Source organism: Bidens hawaiensis, unplaced genomic scaffold (genome assembly GCF_021521415.1).
Source record: "Bidens hawaiensis isolate Kalapana, Puna unplaced genomic scaffold, B.hawaiensis_p1.1 tig00002307_1, whole genome shotgun sequence".
NCBI lineage: Eukaryota > Viridiplantae > Streptophyta > Magnoliopsida > Asterales > Asteraceae > Bidens > Bidens hawaiensis.
Window position 1 is genome coordinate 1,370,419 of NW_027491124.1, and position 11,466 is coordinate 1,381,884.

The 11,466-nt window shown below is 33.3% G+C and overlaps 1 protein-coding gene across 1 annotated transcript; it reads right to left on the reverse strand.

Moving 5' to 3' along the window:
• Positions 1-7,183: 7,183 nt before the first annotated feature.
• LOC143617246 (uncharacterized) lies at positions 7,184-11,199 on the reverse strand. Its single transcript, XM_077089869.1, has 3 exons — positions 10,407-11,199; positions 8,824-10,040; positions 7,184-7,210 (listed from the first exon to the last, which is right to left on the reverse strand). The coding sequence occupies exons 1-3, from the start codon at positions 11,197-11,199 to the stop codon at positions 7,184-7,186; spliced, it is 2,037 nt and encodes a 678-aa protein (XP_076945984.1).
• Positions 11,200-11,466: the final 267 nt, after the last annotated feature.

Consider the following 11,466-nt stretch of genomic DNA (forward strand, 5'->3'; position numbering starts at 1 on the left):
CATAAAAAGTGAAAGTATCTATATATCATTCTACTTATAACGAACTTTTATAACTCTTATAAGAAAACAATACACATAAATGCATTAATTCACACTAATATAACCATCATAAAAGTTCCACCTAAATAAACAAAGTATTAGCACTAACTTGCACAATATTACAAAAGCATGATGTATTTTCGATAAAGATATCTCCAAGAATGAACAGATACAATGATTAATTCAAATATTAAAAACAAAATTCAATTGCATAATATTATCTAAATACAATAACGAGATTGACATGGACCAACTGACCATGGGATCATAATACATACAAATAATACATCATATCTTCTAAACTCCATAAACAATACAAGCAATTAATTCTATCTGTTCCAAGTACTTAAATTAAACTTTTTTCTTGAATTTATGGTAACATGGTACTAAAACATCATGGACATCAAATTAAAAAGGTTGTTAAGAGGTTCATTAGGATGGAAAACATAAACTTTCATAATAGATTAATAGCTAATGTGTCACTGAGGTGGATTTTTACCTTACCATTTTACTTTAAATTGTATAAAAGAGTTGACGACTTGACGTCCCCCCGCCTCTGCATTACACATAATCTTAATAATTTTTCATTTTGAAGTTATGCTCTTATTTAGAGTTTACGCTAATAAAATGCTTTCCTTTACATCATAATACCTTCTATTTAATGGAAATATGTGGAGTTGTTCACTCTGTATTTGGATATGTGTTTCGTATGTACTTAGAGCTTTGATCTTTTATTTTTGGTATTTGAGTTTTACAGTGGTGGGTTATACAAGAGCGCAAGGGAAGACTTCAGCTACTTTTTGACCAACTGATTTGTTATGCTATTGGATTAGACTGGGACACAACGGGAATGTAGATATAAGTTCTATGTTAATTAGTTATTTGTTTTGATCAATGTTAGATTAAAATATTGTAAGGGTACATAATATATTATTCTTTTCATGCAAGTCAGATAGCATAGGCTGCTGGCTGATTTTAGGTGTTATTTTAGTTGTTTACAGTTTTTCGTTTACATTAACGGTTAGGTAACCTTTTAATATTAAAGATTTATCTGGTTTGTTAGTTGCTTTAGGATTCAAATTACATATTCGGCTTCAGTTCGCTCTAAACTGTAACCAAGTTGGGTTTTCGTTTGAAACGAACTGGAATGCATTTTTCGTTTTCATTTATAATAAACCAAATTCTGTAAATGTTGCACCAGCGTGCATACGAATATTTACACATAAATAAACATTAAAATTCATTTTCTGTTTAGATTTTAATCTATGCAGCCTCCTCCTCCTCCACCTCCACGTCATTGTTTGTGGTGATGTGCACGGTTAGGTAATTTAAAGATTAAAACTTTATTATCGTTTTTTTATTGTTTCCTATTAATTGACTTTGTAATGATGTGTACTCTTTGTTTTTGCTTTATGTAGTCTTGTCTTATCTTCGTTTAATATTACTAATCTTCACACGTGCTAATCGCCTTCAATCAGATTATGACTATCACAATGAAAGGGAATTAAAGTTTTGCGTTATAAAAAGTTATAAGAGTGACTTTTGAAGCTATATTTCTTTGGATCAATCGAGCCAGACGGATGCTACTTTGGTTAGAGCATGTATGGTTATGCATAGCTGTGAGGTAATATATTATTAATTCAGTGTGTTATGTGTTATCATTGTTAAACTCATATTTGATAATATTCAGCAGCAATCGGGCTGCTTCAAAAGCTACAGCCAAATTCAAGGTAAGAGATCAGTATATGAATTAATAGGATTGATTAAATTGATTTAGTGTTGTATGAATCTATTTGAGGCTCATATTATTCAAATTTCGAATCAGGTTTACAATGAAGGATTTTAGATAAACGATGGTATTGGCTCAAATTTTTTTTTTTTTGTCTTGGTAACAATTATGGACTGGGATGCCTTGGAGAAGTTGAAATGCCTATGCTCATGACCTCGCCTACCTTCAACCGTGAAACCCTAACCACCACATCTCCATGTTGAGACAATACATGAAAACTTTCTCATCTTTAGTTAGTTCTGAGTTTGACTTTGATTTTGAAAATAACTGGAACTCAAAGCTAGGTTAAACTAATAGGAAGCTGATATACATGACATAAAGATGTGCTTTGTTATTTTGTTATTTGATTGGTTTTAGAAGCTTTGAATGAATATTTTTTGCACCAATTTTTATGTTAAATACGTTTCATATTTTCTACCAACTTTTATGTTAAAACAACAAATATTTTCTGAACAATCAGCACAAAGTAAGACCGGTAGAATTGATTACAGAACTCAGAAGTCTGTCACATCAGAAAATAAGGATTTTAAAATAAACATAAAATAAAATTAAATAAAAAAATAAAAATAAAAATAAAACATGTAAAATGGTTCAAGAATTTTAGAAATCAACTATGTACAAGTGTTTATTGCGATTCATTCTCTATTAAAAGTTGGCTTTTATGATTTATTTTAGTTTTATGTTAATATGATATTTTTAATTAATTGTATATTTCGATTTCAGAGTTTAGACTTTAGAGATTAAAACGTGATCTTTTGGCAAAACTAAATGGGCCAAAGTCTAATTAAGTTTTAATTTTATTGTTACGGAATTGTAGTATACTATTAATTAAATAAATTGTGTATTACTTTTTTTTTAGAAATACTCTAATAACCGAGTGAGTCTCAATTAAATTTAAATTTTATTGTTATGGAGTTATTATAGACTTAATATAATAAATTACATAATATAGAGCAATTCGTAAAATATAGAAATAAAAAGTTATAAATTGAGCACATTTTTTATTTGGTAAGACGTCACATTCAATATTTTATGATTTTACGTAAGTATTGTAAATCACCTTAATACAAAAGTGAATTTGAAGGGAGAAATGAAATTGAAGAATATAAGACACGTAGCTACCGGTTTTATGTCTACCAATTTTTTGTGGATATCGATCATATAAACTTTACTATATTATATACATGCGTGTACATGATATCCAAAATGACTTAAAGCTAGAAACTAAATATTTGTTATTTATTTTTATGCTTATATAGGATGATGGATGCAAAAAACTTGAAGATGTTGAATGATTTAAGTGATGCTGATGACAAATCAGTTCTGTTAGTAAGGGATGTAAGGAAGTGGATAAACCATATACTTGACAGTCCTCTAACTATTATTTCCATTGATTTAATCTTAGAAAACAAAGAGGTTACACATGATTTTAATTAGATTGCTACTTGACATTTTCTGCTAAATATATGATAATATGTGCCTTTCTGTTTTAGAGAAATAGAGTTCACGCTTCAATATTGAAGAAGTTCATAAGTTGTTTTGATAAAAAGATAAATGAGTACAGCTATCAAATCTCAAAAGCAAGTTTTGCAATTTATTCTAATAATTTCATGTATGTTGAAAACACTCACAAAGTAAATTTGTCGAAAAATATTGATGTAAAGTTATGTGATAAATTTGGTGGAAGTTTTCATGCATTCAACTTTACAACCATTGATGATTTGCTTTCTGAAAAAATCCCTGCGTGCCGGTTATTGATCAAAAGAAAGGCTTATGCTAGACTTCAGGTTATTTCTTTAGGTACTTGTGTAATTGAAGTGAAAATTCTTTCAGGAACTAATACTAGTGAAAGAATATTTATTCCTAGAATCGCTTTAACATCTTCTGACAAGAACATAACATTCAGAATTACAAGACGACAATGTCCCTTGTCAGTTTGTTTCGCTATGACTATAAACAAAAGCCAATGACAGTCACTAAATAGGGTTGGTTTGTACCTAAAGAGTGACGTCTTTTCACAAGGACAACTATATGACGCCTTATCAAGAGTTACAAGCAAAAAGGGTTTGAAGATACTCATTCTAGACAAATATGGCAGACAAACTAACAAGACAACAAATGTCGTCTTCAAGGAGATCTTTTCTTACTTGAACTAAATTTAATTGTAATTTTGAATTCTTTATTTCATAAAATATTTTGAGTTCATACTGTGATGTTATTAATTGATTTCTACACTAAACTCAATAATATTACGTACATTAGAAAAAATTAGAATAACCCGCGTAACACGCGGGCTAAAAGCTAGTATATATAAGAGGAGGGCAAATTAAGACGCTTGTGATTAAGTAATTTACAATCTACTAAGCACATGATACAACTTCCAGTAGGGACAAAAATGTCATTTAATCATTAAATCTCACGTGTGTTTCAATTTATTCAAATATAGTTACAATATTGCCCCCTCATCTATACTAAAGTTTTGTTAATTTAAACAATAGTTACAAATTTGCCCTCTCATCTTTAGCCTCTACTTGACAACTTTATTTACTTTTTTATCTTCTTTCATATTTTTAAGTATATTATATCATAAAAAATAAAGAAACTTATCGTTGCGATGGGCTCATTTTTTTCAACGTTTTGATATAAATTTCATTCAATACCGAGCTATCATTTATAATGTACAAGTCAACAAAGTATGAATGTACAATCTAAATATGCCATTATAATATAAAAGGTGGTTAAAAGCATCCAATGCCCACCTATATTTTCTCATAAATATACAAACAAGACCTTCAAATATTACGACAACTCAACTTAGGGTATTAAATAAACTTCAATAATCATGTTACCTTTCACTTTTATAATTTAAACACAAAAAATAGTAACACATTTATTTATTTTTAATGGTAACACATAATAATTCAATTTTTAACCTTAAATTAACTAGCTTGATGAATCATTACATGTTTGTATACTATTCTCTAAAATAAAATAAACCCTATATTAGTGACATTATTAATTTTAACCTTAATTACTCCATATACTTATTTGTGTTGTGTCGAACCCGTTTAAAATCGTGTTGTGTTCGGGTCGTGTTTCACGCCGTTCCGAACCATGAACGCCCATATATAATTGTTACATGATTACTAAGGTGTATGTTTAAATACACGCCGCATCGCGCGGGCACCCTTCTAGTATATATATATATATATATATAAATTATGAAATGTCGGTGCCACAAAGAACTTTTAAGTTGCTTGGTGTTTGCTACTTTAGTTTACTTGTTTGAATGGAATACTAATATGATGAGTTGGTTTGTTGGCTATTTTGTCTATATTATTATGTTGTGTTAGTGCGCGGGTTCAAGCCTTGTCTGTGTTGCATTTACAATCATAATTTTTCCTTTATTTGTTATTGTTTGTATTGATTGGTGGGTCTTTATTATTTTACACTTTCAAGTTAATGCAAATGCTATATAAAATAGTAATATCAGATGTATAATGAAATAAAACTTAATAACTAATAATCAATTTATTTTTGTTACTTTTTTTAATATGCTTAGTTTTAATATACTTTTTGGGCTAACTAATTTGTGTTTACGATTTAGTTTCCGTACTATTGATGCCGACCAATTTTGTGTCGGTTTGAGGCCGCAATATTTTGATTTTGTTTCTTTTTTGTTCCACAAGGGTTTTGTTAATGAATTTATTATTTTGTTTAGTTTCGGTAGTGCAATAGCCTTAGACAGATTGAATATTGTCTGTTCGCAAACGCAACGTATGATTTTTGCTTTTTTAATATGTTAATTTGTTGTATTTGAGCATTAACGAATTTGTCTTTTTTACAGATTACACCATCAGCCCGGCGCAACGCGCCAAGGTATCACCTAGTTATTATAATATCATTACAGATTTCACAGGTAAATAAATATATACACACAGTAATGGAACAAACATGTATTAAATTCTTAATCTAAGTTTATATCAAACTAAGTATTAGATGTTTACATTAAGGCAAATATTTTTCATATATATTATTGTTTGGAATTTCATTTTTTTATACATGAGTGATGGAGCTCTAGATCAGTTAAGAAACAGAAGTTTTATTTCATAAAGAAATAAAGAATATATGTGTGGTTGGCTCTTTGAATTGGGTACCCTTGGTCAATAGCAATGCCCTTAATGGCATAAACATTTGACTTATAGTTAACATCAGCTCAATATAGACCGTGCGTTTATTTCGACACAAATTGTGGTCTGCCAGACCGGAAACGTAAACTGAAAAATGGGAACTTGGATTAGGCTGTCAACCCGTTCATTTTATTTTTATGTTCAATTGTTTGCTCGGTTAAAATTAAAAAAACGAAAATGAGCATGCTCCGTTTGTGTTCATTCGGTTTGCTTACAACCATCACTAAAAGTATATAACTTTTTTATGACATTTGCTCATTTATACCTCTAGAGCCAACTTGTTAGAGGAGAAAGAAAAATAGAAAAGAGGCATTGAGTCAACCTCTAATACAATAAATGTTTGAATATCAAATGAGTCCTCAATGGACAACGCAAAGGGTATGCATAAGAACTTGTGGCAAATGAGTCCTCTATGAGCAGTATAAGAAGTTGAGAGCATCCTTGTCGATAATCAAACGAGTTTAATTAATTACTGTAACATCAAACCAAAATTAACATTTCAACATGATTAAACCTAACATGAAGATAGATTCCCATGTCTAATCAAGTTCATCTCTTTAACACGTTTAATTTTAGGTTTAACCTATTTAATACTGCCGTAACCCGTTTAAAATAATAAAAAGTTCAAATAGCAAATAATAATAGATTAATATCAATTCGTTTAACCCATTTACTACCCAGTCACTTAAATTAATAAGTTGCATATGGTTCATGTTCATGGTACACAACTTTTAATGTGCTCGGGTCAAGGTGAAGTCTTTTAACACGTGTGTGTATATATATAATTTTATACGGGCTTCTTGAGTTGGCCAATTCAACACGCCAACCAAACATTATTGACACCACGTAAACAAAGAACACATGAAAAAACATGCACCAAGAGAAGGATTAATATAAAGTCTATTTATTAACATAAAATTATACCATGTTTACTATTCTCCCCAAATAGGATGAGAAGCAAAAGCAGTTTAAACCAATAAAAACTACCATCTTCTTCCATGTCCAAAATCATCAATATTCTTCGCCAACTAATACTACGGTGCGAAACAAAAGGATATACCACCAAAAACTATCATCTTCTTCCATGTCCAAAATCATCAATATTCTCCGCCAACTAAAAATACGGTGCTAAACAAAAGGATATACCACTAAAAGCACGAGACCGTCAATGTTCTTCACTGCCTCCCTTTTCCTGCAAAAACACGAAGCATCTACTGTCAAAATAATCACAATCGTGTATCATGCCTTTAAACGCAATTTCTCTAATAAGTTTTATGAATTTCCAAATATCTTCTATTGGTAATTCTAGTGTCATCAGACTAATTATTTAAGTTATCGTGATTACTTGTAGACCAAATGAGAACTCATAATATACATTGGTACAAGTTAGGAGGTATGGAGTACACACTTGACCAAGACTATTGTGACTTCAATACTAGAGTGAAAACGAACCGTTCGTGATTCTGAAAGATGTCTAGACACATACAAAATCAAAAGGTGCGATATTTTGATTTCCTCAAAGTACAAATTATCGCATTTTTATTATTATAAATATATTTGTTGTATGTGAGACTGTGAGTTGAGTCCACAAATTCATTCATTTTGTCTTTATAATAAAGGGATTATTAATGCTATGGATTGTGTGTTATATCAAAAGCTGTAACATAGGGCATATGATATCTACAGATATGTTTCATGAATCAATCAATCAATCATACCCAGTAAAATCCCACCGACAGCAGAGCTATAGGTAGGGTCTGGGGAGGGTGGGATGTAGGCACACCGTACCTCTATCCAAAGGAATAAAGAGGTGGCTTCCAGAGAGACCCTCGGCTCTAAGAACATGTGTATGAAAAAAAAAAAAAAAAAAAAAAAAAAAAAAAAAGTTTAACAGTTATATAAAAAAACTACTACTAATTATAATAATATTAATAATAAGGTCGCAGTTTAACCGCAATATAAAAGCTAATAATAATAATAATAAAATATGTAAGGGAAATACCATTATGGTAAGTGACCTAAATAAGTTAAGTCTAAGCCCTAAGGTATTCAATTCTCTCTAGGAATCCTTAGCTTTAATCCTACTTCTCCACGAATTCCTATCCTCAACCATGTCCTCGGAGAGATTTAGGTCTATCAAATCATGCCTAATCCTCTCATCCCAAGTCAATTTCGGTCGTCCTCTACCCCTCCTCCCCTCTATAGTAATGCTTTCTACGGATCTAACAGGATTCGTCGTCTGTCTTCTCTTTACATGTCCAAACCATCTCAATCTCCACTCTCTTATCTTGTCTGCTATGTTCGCCACCCCTACTCTCTCGCGAAGCACAACGTTTCTTATTCTGTCTAGCCTTGTGTGCCCACACATCCAACGTAGCATTCTCATTTCTGCTACCTCCATCTTCCGCACTTGTGCCTTCTTGATGGCCCAACAATCTGTTCCATATAGCATTGCAGGTCTAACTGCCACCCTATAGAATTTTCCCTTCAGATTAGTCGGGAAACTCTTGTCGCACAATATACCTGTGGCTGCTTTCCATCTACACCATCCTACCTGAACTCGGTGGGTCACATCACTGTCTAATTCCCCATCGCTCTGTACAAATGATCCTAAATACTTGAACTTCGTTACCTGCGGGACCACCTGCCCTTCAATTGTGATGTGTGCGTCTTCACTGTCGTGATATGTTTCATGAATGTAAGGCAAAAATAATAATGGTAGCTTGATGTGCCCTTCAATTGTGATATGTTTCATGAATGTAAGGCAAAAATAATAATGGTAGCTTAAAGGGGTTTTGTTCATACCTGTGACACATCACCCGAGCCCACATCCTTTAAAGCCAATTTCTCTTGAGCACGAGCACGTTCTCTATACTCGGAAAACTTAACGCGCTCGTCATTCAAAGCCTTTCTATACCCTGATAAAAGATCACCCATCAGATAAAGCTCATGTTTAAGGCGATACACCTCAGCGTGTTTTTTTTCCAACGCTTCATCCTTTGATTTTATTATCATTTCCGTAACTTGTTGGCGGTCTTGCAGCTCGTGCATTGCTGAATCTAGATGATATTTACGGTTTGCATAACTTTGTTGTTTGGAGTCAGTAATCATCTTGGCCTTTTCAATCCATTGGTTCATTTGCACCATGCAAAGGCCAAATTCACTTTGATTATGATCCAAGATGTCATTGGTTTTTAATCTTTTATTGTTCATGTCAAGATAGTGTGTGTCGTCTTCGGACTCCATCACTCTTTTCCCATTATTATTGCCAAAGAAAGATGGACCACCATGTGACAAAAATGAATCGTCTCGTGATCCAACTACATCATCATTTGCCTCCATGTCCAAACCTTCAACAAACTTTTCGCCATCATCATTCTCATCGTCTACTTTTACAATCTGTTCATCTACGACATCGTCAACCTTAACTTCTTCATTATTCAAATCACCAGTCTGACTATGCTGCAAGAACTGTTCACCCGAGTTGTTCTTCGAATCCATCAGTTCATCCACAGTTTCATGCCCAAAAGTCAACTCGACATTGTGTGATAAAGTCAACTGAGCATCGTCTTCTCGAACAATAGATACTCTCTGTATATGTTCTCCATTATCTTCATCCTCTTTAACCTCATCATCCTCCACCTCTACAATCTGTTCATCGACAACGTCTTCAAGTTTAACTTCTTCTTCATTATTATTATCTTTCAAATCACTAGTTTGACAGAGTTGCAACAACTGTTCACCAGAATTGTTCTTCGAATCCACCGGTTGATCCACATTTCCATGCGCTAAAGTCAACTGAACATCGTGTGCTAAAGTCAACCGAGCATCGTCTTCTTGAACAGTAGATACTTTCTCCTTATGTTCTCCGTCATCCTCATCTTCTTTACCCTCACCATCCTCCACTTCTAGAATCTGTTGATCTACAACGGCTTCAACCTTCGCTTCATTGTTATTCAAATCACCTGAATTGTTCTTCGAATCCACCAGCTCATGCCCTAAAGTGAACTCAGCATCGTGTGCTAAAGACGGCCGAACATCGGATACTTTCTCTATATGTTCTTCAACCTCATTATCCTCCACTTCTACAACCTTTTCATCAACGACATCATCAACCTTCACTTCTTCATTATTATTCAAATCACTAGTTTCACAACGCTGCAACAACTGTTCACGCAAATTGTTGTTTAAATCCAGCTGCTCATCCATAGTTACGTTCGCTAAAGTCAACTCCGCATCGTCTTCTTGAACAATAGACACTTTCTCTAAATGTTTTCCATCATCTTCATCTTCTTCAACCATCACTTGTTTATTATTATTATTATTATTATTATTATTATTATTATTATTATTATTATTATTATTATCATTATCATTATACAAATCACTAGTTTGACAACGCTGCAACAAGTGTTCAACCGAATTGCTCTTCGCATCTTCCAGTTCATCCACAGTTTCATGTGCTAAAGTCACCTCAACACCGGAGGACACTTTCACTACACGCTCTTCATCCATCTCGAAAAGCTGCTCACATTGTGAGCGTATCAACCGCTGCAAATGTGACGCATAATAACGGTCCACAAGTTTCACTCCCAAACCCAACTCCCTCTCAACTTTATACCAAATCAAACTAGCCGCATCCAGTTTTTGCGGACGCCCGTCTCTCACACAGCTCGTCATCCTGACTATCTTTTCCGGCATAACCCACGAGTCTTCGTGTATAAGCATCCAATTGAAGACAAAATCATCCAGAAACTCTATTTCCTCATCCGAAAACACACCCAAATCATTTTCATTAGCATCCTGTTTTCCAACAGGCAACTCCAAAGCCCTCGCTAAATCGGCCCGACTCACCTGGACCCGCTTACCATTTACGGAACTGCATCGTTTCTTCGGGTCACAATTAGCTATAACCTGAGCTATAAGATCGGATCTAATGTTCTGATCAAGCTTGATTATACTGAAGTTGTATAAACCTAATCGCTTTAGAACGTTTTCGTGTTTATGCAGGATTAATAATTTGGGTATAAAAGGAATGAAATTCACTGCATTGATTAGGGTTTGGATTTTACGGTTGTTACGGCGGCGGTGCATTGTACCTGAGGCTGCCGGAGTGACGTCATTTTGGTTTGATTGTGGGTCGCCGTAGGCGGCAGCCGGTGACTGGTGGTTTCCGGTCATCAAATGAAAAGCTTGAAATGAAGACCAAAAGTTACCGCGTAAGGTAAATTTTGGGGTTAGGAGGAGGCGACAACATGTATTCCTTGAGAACCGGGTTGAGTTGTAAAATTAAGAGAGACCACCGAATCTCGATCTTTTTAATCTTTAGGTCTTGAATTGAACGGATGAGATTGAACAAAGGTACAACTGCCGTCTTTTATAAAAAAGTTGATGTTACTTCTTCTTACACAACCGTTAAGTCCTTTTTTTTACTCTTATACCTTTTTA

Coding starts and splice junctions, on each gene's coding strand:
- LOC143617246 (XM_077089869.1), bottom strand. CDS start 11,199: ATGACCGGAAACCACCAGTCACCGGCTGCCGCCTACGGCGACCCACAA. Junction 10,041..10,406: donor GTTGCAGCGTTGTCAAACTA/GTGATTTGTATA, acceptor GGCCGTCTTTAG/CACACGATGCTGAGTTCACT. Junction 7,211..8,823: donor GCTCGGGTGATGTGTCACAG/GTATGAACAAAA, acceptor GTGTTTTTGCAG/GAAAAGGGAGGCAGTGAAGA.